The sequence below is a fragment of the Ovis aries genome, chromosome 18, assembly GCF_016772045.2.
Source record: "Ovis aries strain OAR_USU_Benz2616 breed Rambouillet chromosome 18, ARS-UI_Ramb_v3.0, whole genome shotgun sequence".
Lineage (NCBI taxonomy): Eukaryota > Metazoa > Chordata > Mammalia > Artiodactyla > Bovidae > Ovis > Ovis aries.
Window position 1 is genome coordinate 24,934,633 of NC_056071.1, and position 22,109 is coordinate 24,956,741.

The following is a 22,109-nucleotide window of genomic DNA, read 5'->3' on the forward strand; positions in this document are numbered from 1 at the left end:
CAAGAATACTGGAGCAGGTTGCCATGCCCTCTGCCAAGGGATCTTCCCAACCCAGGGATCGAACCTGTGTCTCTTGCGTCTCTTATGTCTCCTGCATCGGCAGGCAGGTCTTTATCAATTTTGCTACCTGGGGAGCCCCAATAGTCTGCAGGGCACCATAAAAGAAAAGCACACACTGGGTGCCTTAAACAGCAGAAATTTATTCTTTCACGGCTCTAGCGGCTAGAAGTCCAAAATCAAGGTGTTCTTAGGGTTGGTTTTGGTCAGACTTCTTTTACTGGCTTGCTGACAGTCCTTTTCTAACATTGTAGTTCTTGTTTAGTTGCTAAGTCGTATCCTACTCTTTTGGAACCCCATGGACAAGACTGAGCCTGCCAGGCTCCTCTGTCTCCATCCTCACAGAAGGAGAGAGTTCTAGGTGTCTCTTCCACTTCTTATAAGGATGCTTCCTATTGGATTAAGCCACCTCTCTTAATCCATTTGGCCCCATTTAACCTCTAAGCTCCTTAAAAACCCTGTCTCCAAATACAGGTGGTTAGGGCTTCGGTATATAAATTTTGAGGGGATACAGTTTGATCCATAACATTCTGGCTTTTGGCCCCTCAAATTCATGTCTTTCTCATGTGAAGAATACACTCACCCCATTCAACATCTCCAGAATTCTTTAGGCCTAGGGGCTTCCCCAGTGACACAGAGGTAAAGAATCAACCTGCAATTCAGGAGGCACAGGAGATGCAGGTTGGATCCTTGGGTTGGGAAGCTTCCCTGGAGGAGGAAATGGAAACCCACTAGAGTTTTCTTGCCTGAGAAATCCCAGGGACAGAGGAGCCTGGTGCACTACAGTCCATGGGATCACAGAGTCAGACATGACTGAGTGACTAAACCACAAGGACAATATAGTGTGTCTAGGAATTGTGGGGTGCATTCTGTGAACATTGCCCCTGATCATCTCTGCCATGTAGCTGTCCAGATTCTTGGACAGTTCCTCCCCGTGATGTATGGACAAAGATTGTCACCTTCAGTGACACTACCACAAGTCAAGGAACTACCAGAAGCCAGGACAGGCTTGGAAGAGATCCTTCTCTAGAGCCTTCAGTGGCAACAGGGCCCTGCAAACAACTTAGGCTCAGACTTCCAGTCTACATAACCAAGAGACAATACATTTCTGTTGTTGCACTAAAAAAAAAAAAAGAATGTCACCTGCCATTTCTTTAAACAAAGAATGTAAAGCCATCAGGCACAGCAGCTACCCAAAACAGTGCAGCCTGAGGGGATTTCAGAATGGAGAAAAACAAGATACTGGCCCTAGGTAGCTGAGATTCAAATCAAATGAATGATTTCAATGAGCCTAGACTCTTGCATCTTTCCATAGAAGAATAGGGAGCTCAGCTTGGTGCTCTGTGATGACCTAGAAAAGTGGGATGAGGGTATGGAGGGAGGCTCAAGAGGGAGGGGGTATATGAATACATATGGCTGACTCATGTTGTTGTGCAGCAGAAATAAACACAATATTGAAAAGCAATTATACTCCAATAGAAAAATTTTTTAAAGCACCAAAATCATTAAGTTGAGGTGTCTGTATTTTGAACCTGGCAGTTATCCTCTGATGTTCCACTGCATGGTTTTTATCCAACAAAACTTCCTATGTATTCTGACTTCTCCCTTACGTCTTTGGAACAGTCCCTCAGAACTATCTGAGATGCCATGTCCTAGGCCATAGGCCTCACTGTGTGTGTGCGTGTGTGTGTGTGTTAGTCACTCAGTCATGTCTGACTCTGCGACCCCATGGACTGTAGCCCGCCAAGCTCCTCTACACATGGGATTCTCCAGGCAAGAATACTGGAGTGAGTTCCCATTCCCTTCTCCAGGGGATCTTCCTGACTCAGGGATTGAGCCTGGGTCTCCTGCATTGCAAGTGGATTCTCTACCATCTGAGCTCCTAGGGAAGCCCAGTCCTCAGTAAGTCTGCTGAATAAAACATAATTCTCAAACTTTAGGTTGTGAGTTTTTTGTTTTTTTTTCAACCGACACCTCTTGAGGACTACTGGAATCCCTCCTCCTTGCGAGAACCCAATATATACACAAAGACAATTCCTGTTAACTTACTGTCTTTAAAACAAGACAATCCCCCCTGCCAAATAACCCTCCTATATTTTATCTATATTGTTTTCACTGTGTTACATTCTGATCAAATATAATTCTCCATATAAGTTAGGGCCAGTGCATCCTTTTTGATATCCAGTCTCCATAAAAAGACTGCAGGGTTCTGCTTTCTTATGTGTAGGCACAATTGAAATAATTGACCCATATAATGCAGAAATGGTCTTGCCAATAACTTAGCCAGCCTAGAACTAAAATATAAAAGATCTTGCCAATATATGGTCAGTCTGGAGTGAAAACAAACAAACAAAAAAAGATTAAAATTTAAACAACAAGGACCTACTGTATAGTACAGGGAACAATAGTCAGTATCTTGTAATAACCTATCATGAAAAAGAATCTGCAAAAGCATGAGGTAAAAAGAAAGGGAAAATCACTTGTCTGACTCTTTGTGACCCCCACAGACTGTAGCTCACCAGACTCCTCTGTCCATGGGATTTTCTAGGCAAGAATACTGGACTGGTTAACCATTCTCTTCTCCAGGGGATCTTCCTGACCCAAGTATTGAATCCGAGTCTCCCGAATTGCAGGCAGATTCTCTACCCTGAGTCACCAGGGAAGTTATATGTATATATCTATGTTTATATAACTGGATCACTTACTAATGTGACTTTGTAAATCAACTATATTTATTATAATAATAATAAAGAGACAATGTTCTAATTCCAAAGAGACTCAAAGGCCTTAGTGGTTCAGCATCGCACTTCTTTCCAGCCTCATCTCCTGCCTCTCTCCCAGGCTCTGTGTGTGTGTGTGTGTTCAGTTGCTTGGTCGTGTCTGACTCTTTGTGACCCCACAGACCCCTCTCTCAGGTGCATTCTGTCCACGGGATTCTCCAGGCAAGAATATGGAGTGGGCTGCCATTTCCGTCTCCAGGGGATCTTCCCCACCCAGGGATCGAACCCACTTCTGCTGCATTGCTGGTGGATTCTTTACTCCTGAGCCACCAGGGAAGCCCTTCCAGGCTCCCTTTCCTATGGTCGTTTTCCAAAGATGCTTCGCTTCCTTATAGTATCTACCTTTGTTCATGCTTATTCTCTGCTATGGTACATTCTTTAATTTTTTTTGTTTTTCATTTTTAATTTTTTAAATAACATTCTCCCTATATCCCCAAACCAAAAATATAATAAATGGAGATTGGTTAAATAAATCATAGTGGGTCTGCATAGTGGAATAGTAATGGGCCTTTTCAATTACTAGTATAGTAATATATACCTCATCTTTATTGAGGTATAATTGACATATAAAAAATTATATATGTTTCAAGTACACAACTTGATTTAATATATGTATATATTGTGAAATAATTACCATACTCAAGCTAATGAACACATTCATCACCTCACACAGTAACCACTTTTTTATACAAATACCATTGTCTCTCTTTTTTTTAATCTACTGCAGTGTATCCTCTCTTTTTTAACTTTAGCTTTTACATATACATGTATCCATTCTCCCCGAAACTCCTCGCTCATCCAGGTTGCCATATGACATTGAGCAGATTTCCCTGTGCTATACAGTAGTAGGTCCTTGTTGGTTATCCACTTTAAACATAGCGGTGTGTACATGTCCATCCCAGAGTTCCTAACCCTCCCTTCCCTCACTCTTTCCCCTCAACCCCCTGGCGACCATCAGCTTGTTCTCTAAGCCTACGAGTCTCTTTCTGGTTTGGAAGTCCATCTGTGTCACTTCTTTTTAGATTCCACATACAGAGTGTGCCACACGGTATTTCTCCCTCTCTGTCTAACTTACTTTGCTCGGTATGTCAGTCTCTTGGTCCATCCACGTTGCTGCAGATAGCATTGTTTCATTCTTTTCAATGCCATTGTCTCCTTTTAATGGAGGGGTTTAATTGACTAAGAACTGCAAACTTTTTTTTTTTAAACTGGTGTAGGTCTTAGGCAATACTATAACCAAGAATGCTCAGGAACATAGTTTGTTTCTTAATAAATAAAAAGAATTATACATTGTCACCAGGTGTCGTTTATCCCAGAAATACAAGAATTGTTCTTTTTAAGTCAATTTTAAAAGTGGCTTTTCATCAATACTAGTTTATGGGATTTTCCTTGTGGTCCAGTGGTTAAGACTCTGTGCTCCCCATGCAGGGGGCATGGGTTTGATCCCTGTTCAGGGAAATAGATCCCACATGCTGCAACTAAGACCTGGTGCAGCCAAATAAACAGAGAAGGCAACGGCATCCCACGCCAGTGCTCTTGCCTGGAAAGTCCCATGGACGGAGGAGCCTGGAAGGCTGCAGTCCATGGGGTCGCTGAGGGTCAGACATGACTGAGCGACTTCACTTTCACTTTTCACTTTCATAAATTGGAGAAGGAAATGGCAACCCACTCCAGTGTTCTTGCCTGGAGAATCCCAGGGACTGGGGAGCCTGTTGGGCTGCCGTCTATGGGGTCGCACAGAGTCAGACACAACTTAAGCGACTTAGCAGCAGCAGCAGCAGCCAAATAAATAAATAAAAGTAAAAAAAAAAAACCAGTTTATTACTCAATAATATGGTACATTCTTGGCTTTTCTCCATTACTGAGCTCTTACTTAGTCTTTAAGGCCGAAGTCCAATATTATTTCTCCTATTAAATATTTATGCATTCTCCATGTAGACTTACCTCGTCCTCTGAAAGTATATGTTTATCACAGAAGTATAGCATTTATCACATTATATAAAAATTACCTACATCCCTCTCTCACTATACTGTCAACTCCTTGAGGCAGAGACTGTGTCTGATCATCTCTGCAGCTACAGTAACCACAGAGACTAGGATAGCGTTGATTCTCAATAAAAGCTTGTTGAATTAGACACTAGAGAATTCTTTACAATAAATTTGTTTTGGGAATTCATGAGTAAGAGTGTTGCTGCCATTGATAAGCAAACAACTGACACACTAATTAAAATTAATCCCTCTGGGATTTCCCTGGTGGTCCAGTGGTTAAGATTTCACCTCCCAATACAGGGGGTGCAGGTTTGACCCCTTGTTGGGGAACTAAGATCCCACATGCCTCCTGGCCAAAGAACCAAAACATGAATCAGAAGCAATATTGTAACAAATTCAATAAAAGACTTTAAATATGGTCCATATTTTTAAAAATCTTAGGAAAATATTGATTTAAAGGATAAAATAAAATTAATCCCACTCTTCATTAAAGTAAGTCCCCAATGGAAAAAAATTTTTTATAAGGCATTTTCTTCTCATAGGCTATAGAAATAAATACTCTAGGCTGGCAGGAAGGTTTGCTTATAGGTTACATGGCAGAAGGCTGAGAAGGAAGAATTCATCCTGCTTGATAAACTTTGTCCTTTGATTTCTTCTCAATAGCAGCTGTCACAGGAAGAAGTGGCCTGTGACATTCAGCAGAAATGTAATGTAATGGCTCTCACTTCCTTGGAAACTGTTAGGGCCTTTGAAGCAGTAATGGCTTTTTATGCTGCTCTTTATGGCCCTGGGCTATCACTGGAGGGTATCACCAAGGAGGCAGATTTTCTGCCGAGTTGCAGATGACTCACCTGGTAGAATAGTGCCTAGACTTGGAGAAGCCAGGAAGAGGGGAGCTGGGGCTGCTGGGCCCTGGCTGGGGGCTCGGCGTCATGGGCTGAGCAACAGTCTCCACCCTACTACTCCTGCTGCTCGATGAGTCAAAATTGACCACGGTGCCGTTGTTCTGGGGTGTCACCGAGTAAGCCGAGGACAGCTGGCTGCCGAGATCACTGTCCTTGGGAAACCTCTTGGTGGTTTCGTCCTGGGTTTGGATGCGGGCTGCAGGAAGAGGAAGGGCAAGGGAAAGACACACTCAGGTTGGTGTCACTGCCAGTATTCTGACTTCCCCGCAGGTGGATCTAGAGTTGTGTGCACTTGCAGATACTCCTAGCCAGATGGGTGACACTTTATCATTCAAATCATTTCTTCACTGAGAGTTGAAAAGTTGGAAGGAAGTGTTGTTGTTTAGTCGCTCAGTCATGTCTGACTCTTCGCGACCCCCATGGACTCTAGCCTGCCAGGCTCCTCTGTTCATAGGATTTCCCAGGCAAGAATACAGGAGTGTGTTGCCATTTCCTCCTCCAGGGGATCTTCCCGACCCAAGGACTGAACCATGTCTCCTGCATTGGCAGGTGGATTCTTTACTACTGAGCCACCTAGGAAGCCAGAAGGAGTGTAGGAGGAATCAAATGAACTCCAAGCCTTTTTAGCTGCACCATCTAATGGCCCCATTAGCTCTGGGGCTCTGGTTGTTTATCTGTATAATGGATACAGTGGAGCTTGGATGATAATTAAAGATGTTTTAGAAACAATTCAGAGAACATTGTGAAAAACAAATGTGGCCTTGGGCTGGAAAATGAACGTTAGAGGATGATACTGCTATCCTGAGAAAATTTATAGAAATCTCAATTTTTGAAGGCAACTGGAACTGTTAGGTAGGTAGAACAGGGAAAAGGAGTCCAAAATGGCAGTGGCTACAAGACAAGGAAGGGAAAGGCCCGCGAAAATGAAACAAAAGAAGGTCCAAGGACCGGAGTGAGGACCTCAGGTAAAACAAACGACACTCCTGGCTGGCCCAATTTACATAGGACAGGCCCAGGGAGAGATAAACATATAAATAGAGGAGCCCAAGCTAGCTCTCTCTCTCCCGCGCGCTGGGGCGCTCTTCTCCTCGCGTCTTTAGATCGATGTGCCCTCAAGCCTCGAAGATGGATTTTCGTGCTATCTTCTAAATAAAATAGAGCTGTAACACTGAGCTGTAACACTGATTTGTCTAAGAGCTATGACATGGTCCATTCGAGACCTGAGAGCTATAACACGGTCTATCCAAGACCTGAGAGCTGTGACACGCCGAGGGAGCTTTAATGCCCGTCACTCCAAATCTTTGTTGTGACGAGACAAAGAATCGAGGAACGTACAGTCGCGTGACAGAACTAAGCTGAATTATGCTCCATTGGCAAGTAATACTTGACAACGACGGTGGAATTTGGCCACTTGATGCGAAGAGCCAACTCATTAGAAAAGACCCCGATGTTGGGAAAGATTGAGGGCAACAGGAGAAGGAGGTGGCAGAGGATTAGATGGTTACATAGCATCACCAACTCAATGGATATGAATCTAAGCAAGCTCCAGACAACAGTCAAGGACAGGGGAGCCTAGTGGGCTGCAGTCCAGGGGGTTGCAGAGGGGGACACGACTTAGTGACTGAACAACAATGAAAGAGTGGAATTTTGTAACATAAGCTACAGCCTCTTCCCACGGCAGTTTTTATGTGTAGGCGTGCTCTCTGAGAAAGTGGTCGGAGCGAACACAACCCTGAGGCCTCAAGACTCTTACTCAGGCATTTTCCTGGAAGGAAACACATCCTTCCCAATTAGTTCTTGATTAAAGCAGACTAAACGGGACTTCCCTGGTGGTCCAGTGGGTAAGACTCTGAGTTCTCAGTGCAGGGGGCCCAGGTTCCACCCCTGGTCAGGGAACTAAGAGCTTGCATGCCACAACTAAAAATCTCATGTGCCGAAACTAAGACCTGGGGCAGCCCAATAAAGAAACAAATAACTATCAAAGAACCGTAGAGTTTAAAAAAAAAAAAAAGGAAAAGCAGACAAAAGAACCAGCAAACAGAGCCTTTTGGGTCATTTTCTCATTCATTTTCTGCAGGAGAACAGGAGCCACGCAATTTTGCCATTGTCTGGTAATCCTTCTGGCTCATACCACGACTTGTCGGTGGCTCCAAGTGGCAGATGTGTTTCCTTTGAGCTGTACCTATCCACTTTCCCCTCCCTTCAGCCCACGGTCCTCCTTATATTTTCATTCTTTCTACAGGGATGTTCTTTCCTTCTCCCTGGATAAGCCTAGATGGGAACAAGTGTGTCCAGGAACCGCTGGGCAAGACAGGAAGAGGTGAGCCCACTGGGCTTGGATTCCTTACTGGGAAATCTGTTTTCATGGGTGGACCTGCCCACCTGACATTGTTCTGCAGGTAGGGGACACAGAGGACCCCACAGGGTCATAGGGGAAATGACCCAAGGGGCAGAGGCAGGGGAGGAGGGCATCTTGCAAGGAAGAAATGAGCCACTGAGAGGAAGAACACAGATGTGAACAAGGCCAAGACATTCTTATGGGCTTCCTCCAGAATTTTGTACTGCTTTTTTCTTGCCTATTTCAATATTTCCTTCTGATTTCAGACATGTTTTGGGATTATTCACAGGCCTAGGTCTGTGATGTAAAAATTATAGATACAGACCAACATTTATATCCTAAGACTATTGGTTATAGTTTTTGTTTCATTTTTATTTTATTTATTTTTGACCACACCTTGAGGTATGTGGGATTAGTTCCCCAACCAGGGATTGAACCTACACCGCGTGCATTGGGAGCACAGAATCTTAACCACTGGACCACCAGGTATTTGCTTATCCCTAGATTTTTATTGGGTCTAATTAATTGTGAAAACTGAACTAGAGTAGGAAGTTTTTTTGTTGTTGTTTTTGTTAGTGTTGAACCTTAAACTGCTGTTTTTTAAAAAATGCCCACCAACTGAGACATCAGGAACTCTTGTTTGTACTTACCTTCTACCATTTGGGCAACCTTTCTCCTATCTTCAGATCTTGCCTAAAATATAAATGATAATCATACATTTGTTCTGGAGTTAGCAGGAAGGAGTAACAAATACTATTCTTATGGGGACTGGGGAAGGTGCTCGTAGTTGGGCCATCATTGCTCGTAGCTGGGCCATGGCCAAGATGCTACCATCACCTGAGGACAGCATCTGCTGACCCTAAGCCTGTGACTTGAATGAATACATGCTGACACCCGAAAGCTGAACTTTAATCCCTGGCAAGTGTCACTTTTAGGGGCAGCTCTTTGATAGATTTTGTTGAGATTCTGCTAAGAATGGTTTGCCTGAGACATAAAAGAGAAATATGGATCCACCACATGGGAGATGTGTTTTCATAAAAATGCACTTTGCAACTCTGGCTGCATCTCTCTCTCTCTCTCTCTCTTTCCTTTCTTTCTCTCTCTCTCTCTCTTTTTTTTTAGTGGCCAAGCCACGCCTCCTTTAGGGTCTTAGTTCCCGCATCAGGGATTGAACCCATGCCCCCTGCAGTGGAAACCCAGTCTTAACCACGTGACTGCCAGGGAAGTCCCCAGACACATTTTTTTTATTTGACTTGTTATGAAATAAGTTAGTGTTTCTTCACATTAATTGATATTTATGAGAGTTTTTTTAAAAAGAAAGGTGGGGGTTTTTCACATGGGATTCTGGGGCTGGGGTGAAGCAAGTGAGATCTCCAGGGGCCAAATTTAAGGAGGAGCTCACTCTTGGGGCTGTGAGAGCACAGGGTCGATGTGACTTTCAGAGTCTGTGCCTCTAAATTGGGCACCCTGGTGCCTTGCTTGCCTCCTCCTAGTCCCAGGCCTAGGGGAACACCTGGGATGCGTGCAGAGGAGGAGAAATTGTGGAAAGATTGGTGAGTATTGGTCATTCTCTGACTGTTCTGAGATCTGTGGTTTGAGCCCCAGACAGGAGAGAAGGTACCGTAAGTCCCCTACACACAAAACTTCAAGTTACATACTTTCAAAGATGTGAACACGCATCCCATCAACGTCTGGCCTGAGTAACACCTCAGCTTACCCTCCGTCTCCTATTGTTGACAACCCTTCAGTCCACCATCTCCCACCTCCACTCCCTCCTCCAGCCAATAATTCTTCTTGCCCGTTCACTGATGAGAGCCCCTGTGTGCCGGCTATTGTGCTGTGCTACTGTACTTTTCAGGGCACTGTAGGACTAAAAATGTTTTCTTTATTTGGTATGTCTGTTTGTTATGTACTTTTTATGTGGAAAGCATGATAAACCTATGACAGAACAGTGATATATAGCCAATTATGCCAGCTGGGTACCTATGCTAACTTTTTTGGACTTACAAACAAATTGGACTTACAAACACACCCTGAACAGAACTTGTTCGTTATGTAGGGGACTTACTGCAATGACCACCAGAAATTAAAAGATAGGGAAAAGGTAAGTCTTTGAGTCTAAACAGTGTCTTTGGACTCAGATTCCAAATTGACATGGGACTGGGGAGGAATCCTTTCTCCCCTCCAAGTCAGCAGAGCCAGGAGTAGAGCCTAGTCCATTGTAAGCTCCGTGTGGCCGCAGGAGAGGATGCTGAAACGCTGAGGGCATCAGCAAACCCTCTGGGATAGGAGGCTCATTCTGACAACAGAGGGCCTGGGTATTCTTGTAACAATATAGCCCTGGGAGGTCCTGACTAGGGGAGGGAGGGCCAAGAGTCCAAGCATGACCTCACTTGTATTTCCTGGCCAGGGACATCAGTCAGGTGGCTGACACACATTCACAACAGCAAAGGTTACACAATACTTGCATTTTGGATCTGCATTCTGAGCTGGTGGTTGCTGAGTTTTAAGGATCTTGCAATGCTCTGCAGGTAATAGATGAGCATGCTAGGGTGGAAGAGCACAGGGTGGTGAGTGTCCTTCATCTCCTTTCTCAGCTTTTCTGGCCATGTTCCCCACCAGATGTGGGCGACCAGCCAACCCCCACTCCCACCCCAGCCCGCCCTCTGAGGACAAAAGGTGTCAGCGAGTTCTCAGGCTAGTGAGCACCAGGAAGGGGCGGCATTCCTTTTCTCTCTCCTGATTTTCAAAACCACCTCCATGGACCTGAAATTCTTCACAGGTGACAACAGTAAGGAAGGAGTGAAGATGGGTGAGGAATTTACAGTGCAGCATGCCAGGAATCTTGGATCACTATTTGATGTTCTTTTCCCTTTAAGTCAAAACAGACACTACTGAGCTGCACTATAAAATTCCATGTTGAGATTAAACCTCTGGAAAGTAACATAAGGATAATGACACTAAACCCCATGATAATGGCCACAGTGATGGCCCAAATCCTGGTGATGAATCCGTCATGCTCTGCCTCCCTGGTCCCCATGGGTTTCAGTGTTCCTGCTCAGATCATCACGCTCCATAAGTGACTTTTGAATGAACTCACTGAACTTGTGCTCTTACTGGGAAGCAGTGATTTTCTTGTTGGCCAAACACATAGAAGTCCCCCCACAACTGGCAGGAAAGTACTCACAAAAGTAGCAGTACGGCTGGCAGGATGACCACAGGGCTACTGATGTACCCAATCACAGAGCCAAACCACTTGGGAAAGTCCTTCTCAATGGTTTCTGACACGATGTCATAAATTTTCTCTTGTCCACTGTGAGAAAGAAAACCATAATTCCAGATTATATTGCTTTTGGCAGAAGGATCATGTGAGCCATTAAAAAAAAAAAGGAGAGGGGAGCTATTTGGCTAGAGTCCAATCCTCAAGTCAGTTTCAAAGCTTAAGTAAGTATCTGATGAATGTGGATGATATGTAAGTTTCCTAAGATGATGCCATCTGAAGCATTCATTTGATTAACATGTAGGCTTGAAGATGAGGTCAATAATTACATGGGGGTATGTGTGTGTGTGTATAACGTATACAAAGACAGACTCTAAATGTTTCATAAATGTATCAAAACTGACTTATATGGGATTCCCCCAGTGGTCCAGTGGTTGACTCCATGCTTCCAATGCAGGGGGGGTGAGTTCGATCTCTGGTGGGGGAACTAAGGTCCCATATGCTGCACAGCCAAAAAATAAAATTTAAAAAAAAAAAAACCCTAATTGAAAGCAAATCCTAGGTGGAGATAACTCTAGGGACTTCTGTCTTGATGCAGCTAGGTAAGTGTAGAACCAAAAGTGACACTGGAGACTTCCCTGGCAGCCCAGTGGTTAAGACTCCATGCTTCCAGTGCAGACAGTGTGGGTTCAATCCCTTGTCAGGGAGTTAGGATCCCACATGCCTCATGGCCAAAGAACCAAAGTATAAAAAACAGAAGCAATATTGTAACAAATTCAATAAAGACTTTAAAAATGGTCCACATCAAAAATATCCTTTTTTCAAAAAGTGACATGGACAATCTTTTAGTAAAAGTTTTCTGAGTTCTAGAAGAGTAAGACTGACCAGGTAGAATTTCTTTCCAGCACTGGAGCAATGCCTTTCCCCGTTTTTATTTATTTATTTATTTCATTTTTATTTTAAGTGGGCTGTATCTTTTAAAGATGAGCACAAAGATGATCATATTTGAGGGCAGCTGGCTTAGCAAGTGAAGAACACTGGTCATGGATTTAAAAGACATGAATTTGCAGTTTTTCTCTGCTGTTGACCTGCTTTGTGAGCCAGGAGAATTCAGTTCAATACAGGAGTCCTTTCCCTTCTGCTGTCAGTAGCTCCAGGCAGAGCCGAATAAACTAAGATAACTTGCCCGTGCATGCATGCTCAGTCATGTCCAACTCTTCTGAGACCCCAGGGACTCTAGGCCTCCAGGCTTCTCTGTCCATGGGATGTTCCTCTATTAATGGCAAGAATACACTAGTAGGGTGCCATTTCCTATGCCAGAAAATCTTCCCTACCCAGGGATCTAACCCGAGTCTCTTACTACCCTGCACTGGCAGGCAGGTTCTTTACCACTAGCGCCATCTGGGAAGCCCTGACTTACCTGAATGGTCCACAATTTAAAGATGGTTTGTACCGGACTATAGCAAAAATGGTTGGCAGCATGCATAGGAAGAGCATAAACAGGAGCATTGCCAAGTAGAAATTGTTGGATCTGCAAAGAAAACAAGTGCCAGGTGTTGTGTTCATTCCCTGGCCAGCTGCCACTGATGCAAAGTATCACCCCACCTCTCCTGCCCCCCAAAACAACAACACAGAAACTGTAGCCCTAACTCTCTGCAAACAGAAAAATATCCTCCTCCCATTACTGCTAAGGAAAGGGTCTCTCACAGGGTCACAGGCAACTTAGCAAACTAGAAATGGATACTCCAAGGAAATTAGTGATCACCCAGCCCAACCTGCTCATCTACTAATCACTTGCTGAGCACCTGTCCACCTCAAAACAAGAGAGGGGTGACCCCATGGCCATCACACAGTAAACCTAATTCATGGAAAAAATCTTAGAAGTTTTGTCCCACCCACCTAAGTCCTTAAGTAGTGATTTCCTCTCCAGTCCCCAGCCTTGAGCTTGTCCCCTGTGTCTAAGGATGGTGTGACTCCTTCACTGTGGTTCTTAACTCTCTCACTTGGATGTGTCTCTCAGCCTTTCATCAGCTCTGCTCCTAGCTGCTCAGGATGAAAAATAGTTCCTGCCTGATTAAGCCCTGGGCCCCGGGTCCTGAGTTAGTATCTGAAAGCTCGGCCACTCAGGCTTCCCCTGAGGACAGTGCAGGCCTGTTTGGTGTTTCATGGACAGTCCTGAAAAGAGAATGAATGATCTGTCCACCTACAGATTCTCAGACAGCATGCTCTCTCTAATGAAATAGACTGGTTAGAAGAGGAAAGAAAATATCAGGCCACTTAGAATGTAGTAAGTAGGTGAGTGTTAATCTGTGAAGCCTTTCTCTATTTATGTATACACATTCTTTATGCATGCATACTAAGTCGCTTCAATTGTGTCAGACTCTGTGAAACCCTGTGGACCATAGCCCACCAGGCTCCTCTGTCTATGGGATTTCCCAGGCAAGAATACTGGAGTGGGTTACGGTGCCCGGTTCCAGGGGATCTTCCCAACCCAGGGATTGAACCTGTGTCTCTTATGTCTTCTGCATTGGCTGGCAGGTTCTTTACAACTAGCGCCATGCAGGAAGCCCACACATTTTATATAAAATGTATATACACATATAAATATGTATATGTATATATAGGAGCTGAGAAAGTTCAGACGGTAAAGAATCTGTCTTCAGTGCAGAAGACCTGGGTTCAATCTGAGTTGGGAAGATGCCCTGGAGAAGGGAATGGCAACCCACTCCAGTATTCTTTCCTGGAGAACTCCATGGACAGAGGAGCCTGGCAGGCTACAGTCCATGGGGAGTCCGCCATGACTGAGTGACTGACACTAGATGATGGTTAAACTTCAGGAAAAAGTTATAAAGGAAGTGTCATGAGCTTAAAGAAGAGTCGTGATTCCTTCCAAGGGCGGGGTGGAGGGGAGCAGTGGGCACTGGCAATGGCTTCAGGGAGGAAATGAAAATGGAGGGTGAACAAGTTTTTGACAGGCAGGGAGCTGGGGAGATCCCCCTGGATAAGTCAAGTGTGGTTGATGTGAGTTCTCTCCACTCACTGACCTGGAGGCCCGGAAGACTTGCTGGTGTGGTGCATTGCAGGTCAGCACGGCCCAGCTGCGCAGGTACATGAGCCCAATGAGTTTGAGGACGTTGAAGGCAGGCAGACATGGGGAGAAGAAGGCTCCCATCCTGAAACCACAAGGGGAGGCCAGTGAGCTTCTGTTCTCCTCGGGTCTGCCTTGGCTCTGAGAATTCGAGATGTGTACTCTGTGCTTAAATGACTGAGGAAGCCCCTGGAGATCTGAGATCCAAAACCGCCACCTTCTGGAAGTAAGACTGGTCACTTCTGCGGATGAGCTGAGAGCCTATTTTAAAATAGCCTCTTAAGAAAAAACCAGAAAGGACTTCGCTGGTGGTCCAGTGGTTAAGACTGCAAGCTCCCAATGTAGAGGGCACAGGTTCCATCCCTGGTTGGGGAACTAAGATCCCACAAGCTGCACAGCATGGCCTAAAAGAAATTCTCTTGACACAGGAATGCTAAGTGTCTTTTCACAGTTAACAAAGGAAAGACCCTCTTCTGGTCAAGATACAAACAGTGGATGACTATGATTCTGAGTAGGCTCTAGATTTTGCCTATCTTTGGTGAGGGCTAGGGCTTTCCTGGTGTCTCCTGCCTGCAATGCAGGAGATGCAGGATATGTGGGTTCAATCCCTGGGTCAGGAAGATCCCTTGGAGGAGGGCATGGCAACCCACTCCAGTATTCTTGCCTGGAGAATCCCATGGACAGAGGAGCCTGGTTGGGCTACATGGAGTCTCAAAGAGTTGGACACAACTGAAGCAACTAAGCATCTAAGCATGCATGGGGAGGGCTACATTAATCAGTTATTGACTTTCTGTTTCCATCAACATATGTGCAGCACAGCTACGTTTGTTGCACCTTGGGCTGAGCATCCTCACACATTTTGGCCCATTTAACCTTCTGCAATCATAGAGGAGGAGTAGGGACCTCTCTGGTGGTCCAGTGGTTAAGAATCTGCCTTCCACTGTAGGGGACACGAGTTCAATCCCTGGTTGGGAAACTAAGATCCCACATGCTAAGTGACAACTAAGCCCTCAGGCTGCAATTAGAGAGAAGATCACATATAGCAATGAAGACCCAACACAGTCAAAAATAAAAGTTAATAAACATATTAATATGAAAATAAAATAAAAGGAGGGGTTAGTATCCAAAGTTGGGGCTGGGAAAATTAGGTACTTTTTTCAAAGACTAATAATAAAAGGGTGACCTATATCAACCAAATTGAGTGCTTTTGGGAATGACAGGCCTAGGATAAAATAGCAGGGAAACAGAGATACAATTACCCTGCAAATAACGGCCAAATAGGGAATGAAACCCAGATCTTCTGACTTAAGGCTAATCTGCTTATACTAGATGCTCATTCAATACAATACTTGTCAAATTTGGATTTAGCAGCAAAAAGATAAATATAGATGCAAGGATAGGTTTGATAAGTAAAACTCTAAGAAATAACTTTTGGTTTCTCACATCAGGCAAAAAGATCACTGTCTGTGTGATGTGAGGCAAGACACTTAGCTTCTCTTTTCTTTAGTTTCTTTGTATTAAAATGGAGAAGAAAATACTAATTACCTCGTAGGGTCTCTATAAGGATTTAACCAATTATTATAGGTTAAAAAAAAAAGCACCTGATATCTAGCAAATGTTAAATAAATGTGATGTATTCTTTTAATACTATATTTATGAAAATATTTTTCAAAATAAGTGGACTATAAGAACACAGAATTAATTTTTTTCTTGCAATGATGTCTTTTTAAAAACATATTTATTTGGCTGCACCGGGTCTTAGTTGTGACACTCAGGATCTAGTTCTCTGACCAGAGATTGAGTCCGGGCACCCTGCATCGGGAGCTTGGAGTCATAGCCGCCAGACAATCAGGGAAGTCCCAAGAACACAGAATTTGAATAAAGGAATATTACTTGATTCTCCATTTCCCCTGCATTTTACTGTATGATGATGAAGAGATTGTGTCTTGTGAATGTATGGAACATTCAGGCACTCATTCCTTTTCTTTGTTTGCTTGTATTTTAACAGAGAGCACTTTAGAGGGTCCAGGAGGGAAAGCCAGAGGTGGCGGAATGATTAGGGAGCTCTCTGCCATGCCCCCAGGGACACACTCGTCCATGCGGACCAGATGGTCCCTTCCAGCCTTTAGCATCTTTATGAACATGATTGCCATGGCTGGGAGTTGCCCTGGGTGAGCAGCCTTCCCCTAGGATGGGTCTGTCTATCCGGCGGATGGATGGTCGTGCACCTGGGCTTAATGAAAAGATGAAACAAGAGGATTTCCCTGGTGGCACAGTGGGTAAAAATCCACCTGTCAATGCAGGGGACACAGGTTCAGTCCGGGAAGGTCCTATGTCCCTGTTCGGTCCAGGAGGATCCCACATGCTTTGGAGCAACTAAGCCCATGCAGTGCAACTACTGGATCTGTGCTCTGTTCCACAGCAAGAGAAGCCACAACGAAAAGCCCAGGTGCCTCAATGAAGGGTAGCCCCACTCGCTGCAACTAGAGAAAGGCTGCACAAAGCAACTAAGACCCAGTAGAGCCAATAAATAAATAAATATTCTCAAAAAAAATATGAAAGGAGAGTGGGGAGCTGAGGGCAGGCTCCCCACTGTGACACAGCTACTGAAGGAAGTCCTCCTGAGGGGTCAGCAGCCACTCCTCCTAGCCTACCCCAGCCACCAGCCCCACCTTCCCCAACAGTTTATTCTACTGGGTCTTGGTTCTTGTGCAGTTTTGTTTGCTTATTTGTTTTGCAGGGGCTGATAGTGGACTATTTCCTTCATCATTCCTTTCCACAAAATGCTTCAAAAACCATGACTGAAACGACTATTCATATGAAATCCTTCAGTCATAAACTGTTTATGTCCTTTCCTAATTCTTATGACTGTGTTTACTATGGTCACGCCCCATTCAGTCGAAGTAAATTAAAATCTCAGCCCAGATTAGATGTGAGTACAGGCAAGAAGAAGCTTTGGTACATACCAAATCATTCCTTGGTTGTAGACTAAATGTAGCACGTTCTCTGCAATTTTGAATTCCCCGTATTCAGGCTACAAGGGAAAAGTAACTTCTGCATTAAAAAACAATCCAAAGTTCTTTGCGTAAACCAGTTCATTATAATGACACGCATAGAATTCTTTGCTCCCATCGTCTGTGTGGCCATCCCAGAAAATAGTGAATGGGGAAAAAACAGAAATGGAAACTGAGTTTTGTACATCCTTTCTCTCGTCCCTCACGTGTTTTCTCTCAGCCATGTCAGTTTCCCAGCCTGGCCATCAGGAAAGGGTGGATCCAGCAGCATCTTACTTACAAACTTGCTCTCCAGGTCCCAGCACCAGTAGTCACTTAAGTACCGAACGAAAAGTCCTCGGAAGAAGTCTATGAGCAGAATGCTGGCCACGGTGAAGAGCATGTCGATGATGGACAGCTTCAGCATCTCCTGAAACACAAGGCATCCTTGCTTGCCACCATGCCCAGCCCTCCCCATAGCCACTTTCTCATCAGGATCCTCCCACCTCTGTTCATTTCCGTGACTTGAGCTACTGGGTCCCCTCCAATGGTGACTTCATTTTTGGCACACAATGGGCACTCAATAAATATTTGTTCATCTGGGGACTTCCCTGGTGGTCCAGTGGTATAGACTTCACCTTCCAATGCAGGGAGGCCAGGTTTGATCCTTGGTTGGGGAGCTAAGATCCCACATGCCTCGGGGCCAGAAAACAAAAACATAGATCAGAACCAATATTGTAAAACATAAAACAAATTCAATAAAGACTAAAAAATTGTGCATGTGCGTGTTCAGTCATGTCTGACTCTTTACAAGCCCATGAACTGTAACCTGCCAGGTTCCTCTGTCCATGGAATTTTCCAGGCAGGAATACTGGAGTGGGTTGCCATCTCCTCCAGGAGATTTTCTCAACCCAAGGATGGAACCTGTGTTTCCCACCTTGACAAGCTGATTCTTTACCACTGGGCCACCTGGGAAGCCCAAAAGTGGGAAGACTAAAAAATGGTCCACATCAAAAAAATCTTTTAAAAAAATTTGTTCATTTGAATTTTTATATTTGAGGCCAGCATTACACCAAACCAGGAAAAAAAAAAAAATCTCTGATTCGGAGCCATTTAGTAGGAGACCACTTGAGGCATGATTATGGGATAGTATCTAGGGAGTGAGATTCTCTGTATAAGACAATAGGGCAAATATGAAAGGCAGATGGGTTCAGAGCACAGATTTTGGAGCAGATGCCTGCATTTGGGGCATCACTCTGCTTTTATGTGTGTGCATGCTCAGTCATGTTCGACTCTTTGTGACCCCATGGACTGTAGCCCACCAGGTTCCTCTGTCCATGGGATTTTCCAGGCAAGAATACTGGAGTGAGTCACCATTTCCTCCTACAGGGGAGCTTCCTGATCCAGGGATCAAACCCACATCTCCTGTGTCTCCTGCATTGCAGGAAGATTCTTTACCGCTAACCAGTCCATTCTGAAGGACATCAACCCTGGGATTTCTTTGGAAGGAATGATGCTAAAGCTGAAACTCCTGTACTTTGGCCACCTGATGCGAAGAGTTGACTCATTGGAAAAGACTCTGATGCTGGGAGGGATTGGGGGCAGGAGGAGAAAGGGACGACGGAGGATGAGATAGCTGGATGGCATCACGGACTCAATGGACGTGAGTCTGAGTGAACTCCGGGAGATGGTGATGAACAGGGAGGCCTGGCGTGCTGCAATTCATGGGGTCACAAAGAGTCGGACACGACTGAGCGACTGAACTGAACTGAACTGAAGCCATCAAGGAAGCCCCTTAACTATCTGTCATGTGGATAAGTTACTCAACCTCTTGTGCTTCAGTTTCCTCATCTCTGGTTCTAAGGCTGATAACAATAAAATTCTAGACTAAGCACTTACAGCAGGGCCAAGCACATGGTTAATACTGCAGGAGTCTTTACACTGATTATTTTTATTTGTTTTGAGACCCGGGCAATCTTAAACCTCCAATAAACTTATTTTCCTTTTCTATAAAAGAGGCATAATGGCAGTCAGAGGGTTGCTAGAGTCAACTGATGAAATCGACTCAGAAGGGTTTTATAAAGGACAGCAACCGACCTGTCCAACGTAGGTCTCCCAGCATTGGTCTTGTGGAGTCCGGGTGGAGACCGTGGTCTTGTTGGCTCCTGAGAGAGGTGAGATGTAAGTTGGAATGTTGGCCTCTTCCGAGGCCCACGTGCTGTTTCTCCTGAGCCCTATTCCAGGCCCAAGTGTGGACCATCTGTCTTCTCCGGGGGCTGCCCTGGTGGCAAAGAGGGTGGTAGAATCTATCCAGTGACTTGTGCTATTTTGGGGAGTGGCTTCCTGCAGACAGAGGGAAGGAAGAAAAGAGGTTGCTCAGTTACAGTTAGTTCCCAACATGTGAACGGGTTCAGTTCTGAGATTGTGTTCATAAGTCCAACAAAGTCAGCCTAGGTACCCAACAAACACAATCTGCTCTATAGTACTGTATGGTCATAGGTTTATAATACTTTTCACACAAATAATACATAAAAAGTAGACCCCCCCAAATAAAGAAAACATTTTTATTCTTACAGTACAGGACCTTGAAAAGTACAGTAGTACAGTTACAATTTAGCTAGCACACAGTAGCACGTTCACATCTTTGAAAGTATGCAACTTAAGGTTCATATGTAGGAGATTTACTGTGTTTGTAACTAACAATCTATCATGAACACCAAGGGTATCATTGCAATGCTTGGGAATAATCTCTTTCTGTATCTCTGTTTCTGTCTCCATCTCTCTGTCTCTCTCACTCTCCCACTTTCTCTAGCTTGGTTGATAACCACTTGACTAGAAAGGGTCCAGGAATGAACACTGTAATGAATCGTGTTTATTGGTCACTAGTAAGTGTCAGAAGTGAAGAAGGAAACGGCAACCCACTCCAGTACTCTTGCCTAGAAAATTCCATGGATGGAGGAGCCTGGTGGCCTACAGTCCATGGGGTCACAAAGAATCGGACATGACTGAAGGACTTCACGAGTGTCAGAGTGTCACGAGTGTTAGAACAGAGTGCCTGTCCTGTTTCTCATTTTCACGAGAGTGTCAGGTAAGAATGATTATTCCACGTGATAGATAAGATAGATGCGATAGATGAGGTGAGTGCTCCTTACTAGGAGTGGATGTGATACATGAGAGGCAGCTCGATGAAGTAAGATGCTAGTAGGTGGCAAGTGGGGACCCAGTCTTTGCAAGCCCTGATGCAGAACCATTACTCCCCATGGCCTCTGCTGTCTTACAAGCCACCGGATTTGATGTTAGTCAGGTATGGCTTGTATAAACAACCCCGAGAAACCTCCTCTTCCCTGCCTCACTTCCCCCTGCCCTTTGGGATATTCTCACAGGTGGATCAGGTTTAACATGAACTCCAAACCTACCCTAGGCTAAGAGTGTAGCCCCTGGTGAGTATTGGGAGGGGGGCTGCTCTGAACTGTTCTCCATAAGATGTTTATATTCTCCTGATTTTCTGAGTGGATCACATGGCCTGCAGTTCTCCCAGGATAATTTACCAGAGCTGTTGATGGCCTTTCTGGAAAGAGAGTCAGGAAACCCAGATTCTCATTCTAGCACTTATCAGTGACTAGCCATCAATTCTGGCCTCAGTTTCTCTATCTTGGAAGTGGGACTACTTTTCCCATCCTTATGTTGAGAAGACCACAACTGAATTGAATTTCCAACACAAATAATGGAGTGCAAGTACAAGCAATAATGCTGACAATACTGATGATGGCCCTGTACGTGTGTATGTGTGTATATGTGTGATTGTGTGCATGTGTGTGTATATATATATGTATGTTTATGTGTATATGTGTGCCTGTGTATATGTATGTCTCTCTGCGTACTTGTGTGTATATGTGTACATGTGTTTGTGTGTATGTATGCATTTGTATGTATATTTGTATACATGCTGCATGCTAAGTCACTTCAATAATGTACAGCTTTTTGCAACCCTATGGACTGTAGCCCACCAGGATCCTCTGTCCGTGGAATTCTCCAGGCAAGAATACTGGAGTGGGTTGCCATTTCCTCCTCCAGGGGATCTTCACAACCCAGGGATTCACCCACACCTCTTCCGTCTCTTGCATTGGCAGGCAGGTTCTTTACCACTAGCACCACCTAGGAAGCCCAATGTGTGCGAGTGTATGCGTATATGTGTATGTGTGTGTGCGTGCATATGTGTGCACACACGTGTATGCGTATATATGTATGCACGTGTGTATGAGTAAGTGTATGCATGTGTGTCCATGTGCATATATGTGTGTAAATGTGTGTGTGTGTGTATATGTGAGCATGTGCCTGTGTGTGGTATGGGGGAGGCAGTGGGCAGCTGAGCAAGTTCCCAGGGCATAGCACTCACCTCAATGCTCATGCTGTTAACTTTGTCCAGGAGGGCGATGATCAGACTGTAGAGGTTTCCCAGATAGAGTACAAGGACCCTGAAAGCCACAAACCCACCTTGAATGAGCAGACCACCACACAAAATCCATGCTTCTGTCTGATCCATGCTTCTGCCATGATTCTGGAGTGACTACCATGCTTAGGCTAAGACAGTGGTTGGTTTGCACCCTTGGTTTCCTTCAGAATCAGATTGTGTAAAAAAAAGAAAAAATAGCCTGAACTCATGAGGGGCAAGTCGATTGACGCCTCTGTTTCTCTAGTTTTGAACAAGAACGAGGCCAATCTGCGTACTAGGAATGCAA

General features: G+C 44.6%; 1 protein-coding gene across 1 annotated transcript in view; it reads right to left on the reverse strand.

Annotated features, from left to right (window-relative positions):
• Positions 1 to 22,109, reverse strand: part of TMC3 (transmembrane channel like 3) — a 57,933-nt gene that overhangs the window by 5,146 nt on the left and 30,678 nt on the right. The window contains exons 12-21 of the mRNA XM_004017799.6: positions 21,767 to 21,845; positions 19,468 to 19,713; positions 17,672 to 17,800; positions 17,344 to 17,411; positions 14,334 to 14,462; positions 12,710 to 12,820; positions 11,257 to 11,382; positions 10,538 to 10,616; positions 8,720 to 8,762; positions 5,678 to 5,927 (exon numbers count right to left, since the gene is read on the reverse strand). Coding sequence (XP_004017848.2) covers positions 5,678 to 5,927; positions 8,720 to 8,762; positions 10,538 to 10,616; positions 11,257 to 11,382; positions 12,710 to 12,820; positions 14,334 to 14,462; positions 17,344 to 17,411; positions 17,672 to 17,800; positions 19,468 to 19,713; positions 21,767 to 21,845 — 1,260 coding nt within the window. The remainder of the gene's footprint in view (positions 1 to 5,677; positions 5,928 to 8,719; positions 8,763 to 10,537; positions 10,617 to 11,256; positions 11,383 to 12,709; positions 12,821 to 14,333; positions 14,463 to 17,343; positions 17,412 to 17,671; positions 17,801 to 19,467; positions 19,714 to 21,766; positions 21,846 to 22,109) is intronic.